The following is a 12,443-nucleotide window of genomic DNA, read 5'->3' as shown; positions in this document are numbered from 1 at the left end:
GGCCTAGAGAGGGAGCATCATGTCACGGTTCTGGAAGACAGTGGGGCCACGAGGGACCAATCAAGACTGGACCGCGCCGTCGAGCGGGGCTCACGGTCCAGAAGGGCAACGGACCAATAAGATAGGGACCGGGGACCGCGGTAGGGCTCACGGTCCACGGTCCGGCATCGGCCAATCAGGAGCGGACCGAGGACCGTCTATAAGTCAACGGTCCACGGTCCACGGGTCTATATATACGGAGGAACTGGCCGGCGTAGACAGACAGTTCCGTAGTATGCAATACAAGTCACAATCTTTGGTATTCAGACTATTGTGATAGAGATAAGCCGTTGTTGTACACTATTTAGCTATACCGGACCAGGATTGTTCAGAAGTGCCTTCAACCAGTGTCCCTTTCAGAGGTTCTGGATAGGGGTTCGTCACAGATACGCCTTCCAGCTCCGGTCTCTCAGGTTTGCCATTCTCACTTCACGTCATCATTGGCCGTTGGAAAGAGCTTCCAATTGTTGGTCTTCTGGAGGAGAAAGTCCGGGTCAGGTTTCAGATTATTATATCCCCTTCCTCCTCTATTGCCTACAAACAACTTGCCAAGAGCAACATCTACAACTGACTCCTGCCCACGTTCTTATCCATCTGGATCCAGAGACCATCGCCCTCAGCCATGATATTGCCTGTTCAATATTGCGTTAGTCATACTCCATGATCAAATAGGGATACAGCAACCAATCCCAACAACTAACCATTCTGATCCTCAATACACCCCCTAACCATGATCTTCCGTCCAGCCTTCTTGACCACCCTCCCCCTGATAACAACCACCATGGGCAACTTGATCGCCTTCTGAAGGTTGGTGTTGAACTGGACAGTATACGCACCGTGCTCTGTCAACACAGTCCCGTCAGCATCCTGACCCAAGAATCTCAAACCCTCCCTCAACCGCGGAGCAGTTGGAATGGTATAGCAAAAGGGAAAAAAGCTCAAAAAACTTACCACTCTGAAAATTGGCCGCCGTCCCCATAACCTCGTCCATCAGCACCGCAAACAAGCCCCCATGCATCGTCCCCGCATAGCCACAAAGATCCTCCCCTAAATCCACCAGCGCACTAAACAGCAAAAACGGGTTCTTCATATTCTCCCCGTCCTGCGCCCCACCCCCCTGCAGCATCGCTTTGGATTTGGTGATCTCCTCCATGGGGATCAACTCCCCCTTTGCCCCGGCAGCCTGAGCTTTCTTGACCATTGAAGCAGAGGGCTGCAGCATCCGGAAGAATGTCACGCACGCCCTGACGGTGGAGCCAGAGTTCATCACCTTGCGAACAAAGTTGCTCTCACCCGAGGGCAAGGGGCGGCGGTCGACGACTTGGGTGCTGAGGAGGGCGGGATCGGAGAGCATTTTGGCGAGGGGGGGGATGGCATTGAAGTGGGCGAGGGGGTCTTTGACGTGTTGGTTATGGTTCTCAGGAGCGGAATGGGCCTTGATGATGGGGCGGTCTTGTCCTTGGTTTTGGTTCTGGGTGGAGGCCATGGTGGGCAATGTTGGTGAGTGGTGACTGAAGGGGTAGAGATCGAGACGGATAAGCTATTGCTTGATGAGCGGTGATAGTTGAAGAAGATGATGGTTTGAATGTTATATTTTTCTGGAACGCCGTCACGGAGTGATTTAATCTCGCGAATGTCGAGTCACGCAGGTGTGCCGGTTGATATGGTTTCCTCGCGGGTATTTCACCTACTGCTGAAAGTGACATGATTCTGCCTCGGCGCCATGTCACGCCGTCGATGTCCATCGGTGGTTCGTACTACACCATCGAGACCCTAAACCCCGTTGTCAGGAGATGGCTCGTCGCCGGCCATGGTAAGCGTCAAGCTGAATCCAAGAGCTCAATTGTGAAAGGTAGCAGATCAAGATAGCCATGATACATTCATATTGCTTCCACCCGCCCCAACGACGGTCCACTATGATGCTAGTAACCAAATGAACTTCCTGTTTAGCCTCGACCAAGTATCTCAAACCAGCTCGAGCCGACCCACCCCGAAAAAGACAACCCCTTAAACCCAAGATTTTTGTATATACAAAAGAAATCTGCCTGCCAACCCCAAACGCCGATCTTGTGCTTGCTTGCAAACAAAACAAGAACCAGAGGAACCCCAAGAAATTCTAAATGCCGAACCATGTCTTTAGTCTTTCGTACGTGTAGAAACTCGCCGCCACCAAGGGGACCACCTTGGCGTAACCAATGGTCAAGCCCACAAAGAAACCTCTCAGTCCGCGCTCTCTCATAATTATCCCAGCTGTCTCGCCGATGCGCATTCTGTGGCCATCGCCGACCGCTCCGCCAACTTGCATCCGCCGCCTAATAACTTCCAACGGGTAGGACGCCGTTTGAGAAACCAGACCGGCCACGCCACCCGCGAATAGCTCAGCCCAAGACCGCAAAGGCGCTGCTTTCCCGGCGGGCGCATTCTCAGATTGCGGCAGTGTAGTCCACTTCGCAATTTTTGGGTGACGAAGAAGGTCGCCGGCCGTGTCGTGTGTCAGGAAAGACATGCCAGCGTAGGGCAGCATGCCCAGGAGCGTTGGGGAGAATCCACGGTAAAAGTTGGTCAGCCCGTGCCTAGCAGGCACAACTGGCAGAGGCTCGCCGACAGGGCCAGCCACAGTGCGCGGTTTTTGTTGTTCACCATATATTTGCTTGCATATTGAGCGTAGTGATGATCTGCTGTCCTTCTTCGTCTCGAAAGCCAGCCGTACTCGAATAACTTCTAGTGGATATGTGAAGAAAACTGAGGTGACACCTGCCAAAGACCCGCTGATAAGTCGTCGGAATGGCGTTTCGTGCTCCTTGTTCGGAATGACAATAGCTCGTATTTGTTCGTAGGCCAGGAACTTGATAGCTGCGTAGGGGAAAATTCTCAAAAGTGTCGCTGAATGGCCTCTAAAAAGGCCTGTTGGACCGTCCTGCTGGTAGATGGCCTTCATGGCCTCCGACACACCAATCCATGATCCCGTGTATTTGATGAAGTGTGGGTTATGAGACTGGAAAAGAATTTTCACTCGGTCGAGCGGCGCAACAACAGTTTTGGCCTATGATTATGTTAGTCCACCGTACAATGTTCGTGCCTGAGTCCGAGGCAAGAACCTACAGCGCATCCTGCCAGACCACCTGCGACACCAGATCGCCAGACATAATCCAAGCTCCGCTTGTTCTTAGGAGGTTTCCTCGGCACCTGGGCCTCGTCGTCTGTAGGGCATACTGCTGGATCCTTAGCCGGTAGTGCTGTAGCATTTGGCCGGGCTGCACGGGTAGTGTCTCGCCCTATTTGAGGCGACGAGACCCCCGGCATGGAGGCATGGCTCATGAGGGCCCGGGGGTTGCCCGCTTCAGCGGACTGGTGTAGCGGAATATCGCGACAGGTAGATTCGGGGAGGGGAATATTGGGACGGACGCTCTGCGTTACTGCCGCATTGCGAGTGAAAATGTCTTTCTGTTGTATTCTGGGGTCGTTGAAAAAAGATATATATTCGGCCACGGTCCAGATGCGAGTTGGAAGTGAGTTATAGGTCTATCGTCAAGTACGTAATGTTTTGCTGTGAATGCGATTCAGAAGATGGAGCAAAGAAAACGCTCTCGAAAGCCGGGAATGCAACAACCAAACGTCATTTCCGTCTTCTCCGCAGACTCTTTAAGCTTTAGAACCGCAAGCCCTCCAGTGCCACCCCGCATAGCCGAGGATTGCCGAATCCTCCCACCTGATCAACCCGCCTGAACTAGGGGCCCAGTGCCTGAGAACGGGCCAACCAGCGGCCGCCTAAGTAAATCAGGTTTGACACTATGCCATTCTGGGATTTCTAGAAGCCCACAAAGTACCCTCTTTTGACGACGCTGACAAGGTTGTTATCGATATATCCACATTCACGGTCACGAGTTGGTCACGAGGGCATCAGATACTGCGAAGATAAGTGCTACCATGGCATTTGATGCGTGAATAGTCTATATAAGACCTTGTAAGTGGAATGAATTGTTACAAATTCCATAGTCTCATTGCAAATCACTGACTAGATGTCAAGGACCAATCAAAATACCTGAGCCATTGAATAGCCTGCCTTGAGAATAATGTCCATGTATGGGATGGATTGAACACTATCGAAACCATGCCTGAATCCAGCATTCTCTGGCAGAACGAGGCCAAAACGGTGGTTCTACTCGACCTCCCCCGGTCAATTGAAGAAGCCCAGTATCTTTCCGATAATCAGATGCTACCTGGCCATGAGCCACCAGACACAACTACACCATTCCGGAGGTTGATCTGTTCGCCGGCACCAGAACAACCCTTCGTAACTCCGGAGCCGAAGTCCAGTGATTATGCTCAACCAGCCATCTCACCCGCAGCTCAGATAGCCGAGCTCATGACCATGGCATCCGTTAAGTCAGCACTCGATGAGATAAGCACATCCTATCAAGGGCCCTGGTGTCTACCACGCCTTACTTCAAAGCCACCAGCCCCGGTTGAGTCAAAGCAGATAGCCACGCAACCGGAAGAAACAGCAGCGCCGCCCAAAAACACATCAACACCCACAGAACCAAACCCCCCTCCCAAAGCAACCGAAGATCACAGTATAATCCCCACCAACCAAGTCGATACCCCAGACTCTCCTTACACCCCCCCCAAACTCCCACCCACTCACCGGCCCCTTCCCCCCCCTCTCCCAAACCTTCTCCCTTATCCTCCTCGACCCCCCCTGGCCCAACCGCTCCGCAAAACGCAAACGCTCGAGCCCCGCCGCCTACAAACCCCTCCCCTCTCTCTCCTCCACCCACTCCCTCCTGTCCTCCTTCCAAATAACCAACCTCCTCTCCCCTGACGGACTCGTAGCAGTATGGGTCACCAATTCCCCCCGCTTCACCACCCTCCTCCTCAACGACATTTTTCCCTACAACTGGGGTATTGAGCTAGTGGCAGAATGGACCTGGGTCAAAGTCACGTCTCGTGGGGAGCCGATTGTCAGTCTGGGGAGTCAATGGCGGAAGCCTTATGAGCGGTTGTTGATTGCGAGGAAAAAGGGGGCTTGTGCAGGGGCTGGTGGTGTGAAGAATAAGGTTATTGTCTCTGTGCCCGATATTCACTCTCGCAAGCCGAATTTAAAGAGAGTGTTTGAGGAGGTGTTACCTAGGGGGTATACAGCGTTGGAGATGTTTGCACGGAACTTGACGGCGGGTTGGTGGGGGTGGGGGGATGAGGTAGTGAAGTTTCAGGGGGGGGAGTACTGGGCTCACGAAGAAGTGGTAGAAGGAGAAGAGGTTGTTGGGCCGGAGGGTAATCTGCAAGGAAACAGGGAGGAAAAGACGGCGGGTTCTGCACGATTGGAAGAAGACATAGCAGGAAACCTAAGTCAAATTGTTCAACCAGGTTGATGTAGAGCGGGAGAATCCAGCATTGGTCATGATTGTACATGTATTTGCGTCCATGGCATATAATACACTTGCCAAGTATCTCTCCTTGGCTCTGCTCAATTCTCGCGTTTGAGCCCCCTTATCCAAGCAGCAGTGACAGCCGAACTAAGCCGACCAATTCAGCATGATCATTCTTTCTCAGAACTGCACTTCCGCGTATTTACCTCGCCCCAAGCATATCCCATTTACGTCTGAACAAGTCCAACCCCCCTTATTCATCCTTCACCTCCCCATTTTTCCCCTCCTCCTTCCCCTCCATATTCAACCCCTTCTCCTTGACCTTCAACCCTTTCGCCTTCCTCAACAACTCCCTCGCCTGCTGACTCACACTCTTCACATCATCCGGCACCGCAAACTTGTTCCTCAACGGCACCTTCTTCGGGTCCTTCTGCTTCTTCTCCTGCGCCCTCCTATCCTTCTGCAGCTTCTGGTACATCGCATGATCCCACGGCTTGAGAGCCTCCTCATCCTTCACCGGCTCCGGCCACACAAACGGCTTGACCAGCTCGGCAATCATCATCTTCTGCGCCCTGGGCCGATACCAAGGCCCAGTCTTGTTCTTTCTCTCGGGTTTGGGCTGGTTGATGAACGAGCGGATAGCTGTCGTCTCGACGCCGTAAGCATGGTGAAGATAGTCCCGAAGATCGAGCTTGTTGAACTGCAGGGGGACGGCAAAGGTGGCGAGGTGGGGGGACTGTTTGGGCTTGGGGCGGAGGAGGGCGACTACGTGGTTTGGTCTGGCGGGGAGAAAAAGAGAGCAGGTTAGCTCCGAGATGTCCTCGAGAAGAAAGGGTGGGCTGGTTGCTTACAGAAACAATTGCTTCTCACCGAACCTCTTCCACCGCTGTACAGGCTCCGCGATCCGCGGTAATGAGTTCATTGACGACATGGTGGGTGAGAGGTGACGGGTAGCTTTGCGCTGGGTCTACCGCCGTCCTGAAATGGCAACTCGCTGTCGGGATCTGGTATCATGATGATGGCTCCAGTTAGATTTTCCAGCGATTGAAAGACGTTGTTGACGGCCCGCTGCCAGCTGCCAATCCAGGCGATTTCGACCAGGGTTGAGTGACCAGGACCTCAACTCGCAGATGGGTCCATAGTAATGCCAAGAGTGTCTACGGGCATTACCCCACACCTGTCATAGTCATCGATCTCTCAACGACAGCGTCACCACAACACCAAGCTCTTGAGCTGTCAGGGACACGTTACGTACTCAATTACTTCATTGGGCGTTTCACAGGATAGAGAGCGGTTCCAATTCTTAGAAGAGGTGAATATCGTTTTCATTTCATTCGTTATCTCATCAAAAACGCCAGATTCCCTTGCCCAAATACCCATGTCGCTAATATCACACTACTAAACTTACACATCAAGGCCGTCGACAACAATACCCTTGGTCCAGATCAACTGCATAAACTGGGCGACCTGGTTGGCCGACTCCTCAGTCACCATAACGCTGACCAGATACAAAGTTGCATCCAGGCCAGCGGCCACTCCCCCACTCGTAATGACTCGGAGACCACCTAGGCGCATGGATGCGCGCCGAGCAATGGACTCTCTGCGTGTGGCGCCCTTGAACGAAATGGATCCCTTTCTGCAATGATGAGTCAGTATGTGCTACTCGTCAGACAGTGATGTCAGTGGAACATACCGGGCATTCGAGGGGCGTCTGCCAGCATCCGACTTTCGACGGATGTAGGGGTTCTCGTCCTCGTCTCCGAGTTCGAACCGAAGGTTGTTCACGACATAGCGGGCGTCATCGACAACATCGGTGCGCTCGCCCAAGTCGCGGGTGGCAGCTTGGCTGCACAAGATCTCGAGCTTGGTAATATAGTCGGGATGAGTGGTGGCAGAAAGGCCAGCAAGAATGCCCTGCTGGGCAAGGAAGAGTGAACCGGTGCAAATAGACAGGAGTGTCCGCTCGCGGGTGGGATCGCTCTTCTGAAGCTCCGAGTAGGCAGTGATGAGACCAAGGGGCTCGCCCTTGCTCTTCAAAACTGCATCGGTGCCGCCGCCGATGACGACAAGGACGTCGAAGTCATTAAGACGCTCCTTAGCGTCCTTCCAGTTGATCTGGGTTTGGACGGAGACTCCCTGCTCGGAGATGACTGTAGGACTGCCACCAGCAATGGTGACCTCAAAGGCCTTGGAAGCTGTAGGTCGGGGTCCGGTTAGCCGGGAAGCTTCCAGCTGTCAAAGGAACCAAAACGCGGGGTATGAAAGAAGCCGGTGGTGGTGCCAACCTGGCCTCAAAACAGGACACAATGACTTACCAGGATCAGATTGATCGTGCAATGCCGTGGTCAAGACCTCGAGGGGACCAGCGAAGTCCATGAGGTTGAACTTGTCGTGCAGGGCAAAGAGCACATCAATTGGCTCGTCTGCCACTGCGGACTCCTTGTGGGCCATCTTTGGCAACTGTTGGAATTGGGGTTGGAGGGGTGGTGGGTGAGTGGTGGTTGTAGACCAGTAGTGTGCTTGCTGTAGGTGTAAGTGGTGGTTTGCCTGGGAGTGTACAGACCAAACCGGAGATGGAGAGACTCAATTGATGGAATAAGTGATGAAGAAGATGGGTAGAAAACAGAGGAATGGGTAAACAAGCAGGGAGAAGTCTGGGTTTTGTGCCTCGAGCTTGCCTGTCGGGACAGTCATTGGAGGGCCGCATTGGATCAGTCACGAGAGAGCTCTCAAAGACAGCCCCGCCAAAGAGGGGCCTGGTTCCTCTCACACCATGCATCAGACGATTCGGCGGCGGGCAGCAGCCCACTAAGTTCCCGTCGATGCGCCCCACTTTGGCGTTTTAAAATGCGGGGTTCGAGGGGTTCTGCCGCTGAAAGAACAGGGAAAGCCAGCACTGACCATGCAAGTCAAGCTGGAGTCGGGTCACGAGGTGGGGCCAATCACTCTAGCGCAACCGGGGGCAGCGAGCTCTTGGCAGCCTTTTTTCCACGACGAATCATCTGAGCAACGCCATCGACCTCGTACGTCCAGACATCCGGTTGTATCACATAACCCCATAATCCCATAAACCCCGAGCAGCCTCCCGGGGACTACGCTGGACCCCTCATACGTCCGGCCCTTTCTGGAACGGCGCACTGTCAGGCGGTCATAAGGTCCCGGTGCCGCGCACGTCACTTCTCTCCTGAGCTTTGCCTCGCTTCCGCTCCCGAGCGGGGCTCTCCAACTTCATCCAGTCCCCCGATGCGCCATTCGTAGTGTCGATCAGGATGACTTCATCCGGGTAGGCCTTGCTTGCTACTCTGAGTATGAATAAACTGGAGCTGTTGCTAATCCCCCGCACAGATCTTCAAAGGACCTCGTCAAAGGCCTCACGGCCTATCTCCAGTCACCCAGTCTGCCGTTGCCCTCAGAAGTCAATGCTATCATCACCAGCTACCTCGATAAACATGAGAAGTCTGAAGAGACCTCGGGAGACAAGCTGAACGATGAACTGGCCACTATCTGGGAAAAGACAGTGCGGGATCATCCGGAGCGATATGCTGCTTTTCTTGTCATTTTACGAGAGCTGCGTCCAGTCCTTCGAACACCCTCTCGCATATTCAAATGGTGGGACAAGCTTCTGGATCCAGTTCTCGAGCATGTAGCCTCAGAAAGAGGACTGGCCCGAGAGGTACTCGAACATACCCTTGATTTGCTCTCGACGGACGAGCACGATGACCCCGAGGCATGGAGTTCGGGCCAGATGCTCCCGCTGGTTAGTCGCCTGCTGGCTCGCTGGCTGGAGATTGTTCAGTCTGAATCCAGCTTTGGTCCAGCAGCCGAACTCAAAGAGAGGATGATCAAGGATGCTCTGGTGGCTTTTGGCAAGCGAGACCCCAAGGGCTTCATGACAGTCTTGAACGACTTCGTGCTCAGAAAAGACGATCGCAATGCGACGCTGAGTCTCTTCATACATTTCGTCTCGTGCGGGCCACCACATCTGCATCAAATTCTACAAACACCTCTCTTCCAGAGTATCCTGCAATCGCTACAGCGCGATGAGTCTACCAACACTGTTACGATTGCTCTTCTTTCGCTCAACATGATCATGCCGTTTATACCCAGCGCTCTTGTCCAGTATCTCCCAACACTCTTCAACATCTACGCAAGGCTTCTGTTCTGGGACAGAGACTCGCTGTTTACACAACAGAATACCGAGATGGGCGAGGGAAAAGACGGCCCATGGGCCACGATGCCGTGGGAGAAGGTTCTAATGGACCCAGATTTTGACGGAAGCACCATACATTACCTCAAGAACTATTTCAGCCTGCTCTATGGCTTGTACCCGATCAATTTCCTAGACTACATCAGGAAGCCTCAAAGGTATCTCCGACATGCCAACAATCTTGAGGATATCGATGTTCAGGCGATGGAAATCCGAGACAGGTCAGAGCGGTTCAGAAAGATGCATCTTTTGCATCCCAACTTTTACAATCTCACCATCGAATCAGAAAAGACGGATTTGAGTCGCTGGATCAGGAGCGAAGCCGACGAAGTCCTAGCTGACTGTACGGCGTTGCAAATTGAGCCAGGTCCGTCGCCCGTCAATATCCAAACTGATACATCACTCCCAGGAGTGCCGGCCTCCGTGCTCAGCGAGGGCCAGGAACTAGACAGTCGGGAGTTTGCCCTCTTGAGTAGCCCGGTTGTCGACTCTTTATCCCAGTCAATGGCACTTCCGTCGCTGGCGCTTGATCGACCTGGCTCGCAATTAAGTCATTCGACACCTTCTGGATACAATACACCAGAACCTAGAAGTCGAGGCGGTGGTGATAGCCCGACATTGCCACCGCAACTTGCTCCGTCGGCGTCCCACAGTCTTCTTCAGGATTTGATACATTCTAACAAGGTCATCAAATCAGGCCTCCACCAGTCTCTCAACAGCGACAGCGTGCCATCTTTGATACTGAGCCCGCAGGAACAAGCGGGAGAAAAAAGTCCGTTCCTGCCCTCAACCACGCACACATCGCCGCAGGGGGGACAAACCAGCGGGGACTTGGCTGAGCAAGCTGCTATGCTGCATCATGAGCGTCTACTTCTGCTCAATGACCTTCAGTATGAGAGGTTCATCAAGCAGCAGCACATGATGCACATGGGAGAGCTGCGCCGAAAACACGTCAGGGAGGCAGCGACAGAGGCCGAGACTCAGAACCTCGTAATGGCTAATCGTAGTTTGAAACAGCGTTTGGACGAGGCGAAGAGGAGCGAAGCCCAGAACAAAAAGGAGTTCGACAACCGTCGCAATATGTCCAAGAAGTGGGAAGACTCTCTGTCTAATAAGCTCAAGGTTCTCCGCGAGGAACAGAAGAAGTGGGTTTTGGAGGAGGCCGAACTCAGACAGCAGCTGGAAAAGGCGCGGGGCGAAATTGCAAGTCTGCGGCGGATTGTGGATGAGGCGGAAAAGAAGAGGTTGGAGTCGGAGCAGAACCTAGAGGCCGTTGATACCAGCACAGCCATGATTGAGAAGCTCAAGGCGGAAATTTCTCGTCTTTCCGCTACGGAGCACCTGTTCCACGGCAAAGAGGTCAAGATGCAGCTAGCCGTGCAGGAAGCAGCCGCTGCTGAGGCCAAAGCTGAGCAGCTATCCAAAGAACTTGCGGCGCGGGAAGAGCAGTTGGAGAAGCAAAGACGTCATTATCAGACCGAAATCGATGGCCTGAAGTCTGAACTGGGTAAAGCACTCCAAATCAAGCAACAGACATCGTCCAAAGAAATTGTGGCGGCGTACGAAGGTGCTCTGGCAGCGGCACGAGCGAAGAACACTGATCTCCAAAAACAGTATGGGGCACTCACGAGAAAATACACAGTACTTAAGGCGTCACTGCTGAACATGCAGTGCGAGCAGACGGAACGGAGCGGGAGACCAAGCGCGACGCCGACGTCGGCGGTGGCTGATAGTAGTCTCGACCAAGGTTCTGGGAGTCCTGCCATGGGTCGGCTTCGGTCTCCTCATGCACTCGCAGATTCAGATGGATTTGAAGGGTCGCATAACGCCACGCCACCGTTAGAGCCGCTTTCGAGCTCCCTTGGTTCAGTACTTCCCCCTAATCGCCCATCGACGCCACCCGGACGACACGAGACGTCAGGATCGGGCAAGACGAGCCCGCAAACAGAGCGGTACTTCGGGAGAGGTAACTGATATTTCCTTGCCTTGTAAGTTTCGACATGCCTATGCTTATCATGTTTACAGGTGGCGTCCAAAATACGAAGAAGGACAAAAAGGAGAAGAAGGAAGAGAAGCCGGAAAAGAAGGAGAAGAAGATGGGCACTATTAGAGGTATCCGCGGCTTTGTGTAAGATGAAGGCGTATATAGGTATGGCAAGCAAGCGTTGTGTAGTGTAGAGACATCTTCATAAGAGTGATCACCACAAGGGACCCCTTCCATCCCATCGCCAAGATTTCTGTAAGGCTCAGGAAGTGGACCAATCCCCAACCTCCCGTTAATGGCGGGGATGTCTGCGCCGCAATTGAGGTTCCACTCGGACTTGAGATGACTGGCGCATTTCTTATGAAACCAACAGGCAGCGGGAATTCTGTAAATAACATCCTCCTGGACGTGTTTGTCGAGGGGGGTCAGTCAGGCATCAGAACGATTGAAGCTGATATAGCCAGCTTTCTAACCGCGATCCCAGAGTCCACCAAGCTGGGCAGCTTACACGGAGTTACATTATCCAATCAGCTTGGAGAACGTCGCGCGCTTCGAGGCTGACGTTGGTGCTTGCGTGCTGTAGACGCTGGACCCTTGATTTTCATTTTCTGTCAATCGCGTCGAGAACTCAGACGAGAAATCGACCAGTTGCGCCAAGATTTTGGCTTGAAAGAAACAGACGATACATCAGCTCTTTCTTCACGGACGAGGACATTGCTAGTGGGACGCGACACCACCCCCGCAATTTCTTCAAGACTTGTGCGCGCGACCTGAGGAGACTTGCGAGCCGGCCGACATAACCGACCGTGTGTTCGTCGCGACAAACGACTCAGATACCACCCAC

The 12,443-nt window shown here is 53.3% G+C and overlaps 5 protein-coding genes across 5 annotated transcripts; 1 reads left to right on the top strand and 4 right to left on the bottom strand.

Moving 5' to 3' along the window:
* Window positions 1-423: 423 nt before the first annotated feature.
* Window positions 424-1,525, bottom strand: QC764_603210 (uncharacterized protein; the record flags this gene model as incomplete). The annotated part of the gene is made up of 3 exons (XM_062948826.1): window positions 424-671; window positions 741-881; window positions 991-1,525. 3 exons carry the CDS (start codon window positions 1,523-1,525, stop codon window positions 601-603), a joined length of 747 nt encoding a protein of 248 aa, XP_062797412.1. The 3' UTR covers window positions 424-600.
* A 630-nt stretch (window positions 1,526-2,155) lies between these two features.
* On the bottom strand, window positions 2,156-3,704 carry LEU5_2 (coenzyme A transporter; the record flags this gene model as incomplete). Its single annotated transcript, XM_062948827.1, has 2 exons — window positions 3,142-3,704; window positions 2,156-3,082 (listed from the first exon to the last, which is right to left on the bottom strand). The coding sequence occupies exons 1-2, from the start codon at window positions 3,355-3,357 to the stop codon at window positions 2,156-2,158; spliced, it is 1,143 nt and encodes a 380-aa protein (XP_062797411.1). The 5' UTR covers window positions 3,358-3,704.
* A 1,753-nt stretch (window positions 3,705-5,457) lies between these two features.
* On the bottom strand, window positions 5,458-6,505 carry MRP20 (mitochondrial 54S ribosomal protein YmL41). Its single transcript, XM_062948828.1, has 2 exons — window positions 6,260-6,505; window positions 5,458-6,187 (listed from the first exon to the last, which is right to left on the bottom strand). Exons 1-2 carry the CDS (start codon window positions 6,337-6,339, stop codon window positions 5,662-5,664), a joined length of 606 nt encoding a protein of 201 aa, XP_062797410.1. The 5' UTR covers window positions 6,340-6,505; the 3' UTR covers window positions 5,458-5,661.
* A 171-nt stretch (window positions 6,506-6,676) lies between these two features.
* Window positions 6,677-8,192, bottom strand: QC764_603260 (uncharacterized protein). Its single transcript, XM_062948829.1, has 3 exons — window positions 7,724-8,192; window positions 7,102-7,603; window positions 6,677-7,044 (listed from the first exon to the last, which is right to left on the bottom strand). The coding sequence occupies exons 1-3, from the start codon at window positions 7,857-7,859 to the stop codon at window positions 6,813-6,815; spliced, it is 870 nt and encodes a 289-aa protein (XP_062797409.1). The 5' UTR covers window positions 7,860-8,192; the 3' UTR covers window positions 6,677-6,812.
* On the top strand, window positions 6,721-11,747 carry QC764_603270 (uncharacterized protein; the record flags this gene model as incomplete). Its single annotated transcript, XM_062948830.1, has 3 exons — window positions 6,721-8,691; window positions 8,754-11,581; window positions 11,641-11,747. The coding sequence occupies exons 1-3, from the start codon at window positions 8,678-8,680 to the stop codon at window positions 11,745-11,747; spliced, it is 2,949 nt and encodes a 982-aa protein (XP_062797408.1). The 5' UTR covers window positions 6,721-8,677.
* Window positions 11,748-12,443: the final 696 nt, after the last annotated feature.

The sequence above is a fragment of the Podospora pseudoanserina genome, chromosome 6 (genome assembly GCF_035222485.1).
Source record: "Podospora pseudoanserina strain CBS 124.78 chromosome 6, whole genome shotgun sequence".
Lineage (NCBI taxonomy): Eukaryota > Fungi > Ascomycota > Sordariomycetes > Sordariales > Podosporaceae > Podospora > Podospora pseudoanserina.
Note: the sequence above shows the minus strand (reverse complement) of the source record. Positions and strands in the feature narration are given on the sequence as shown.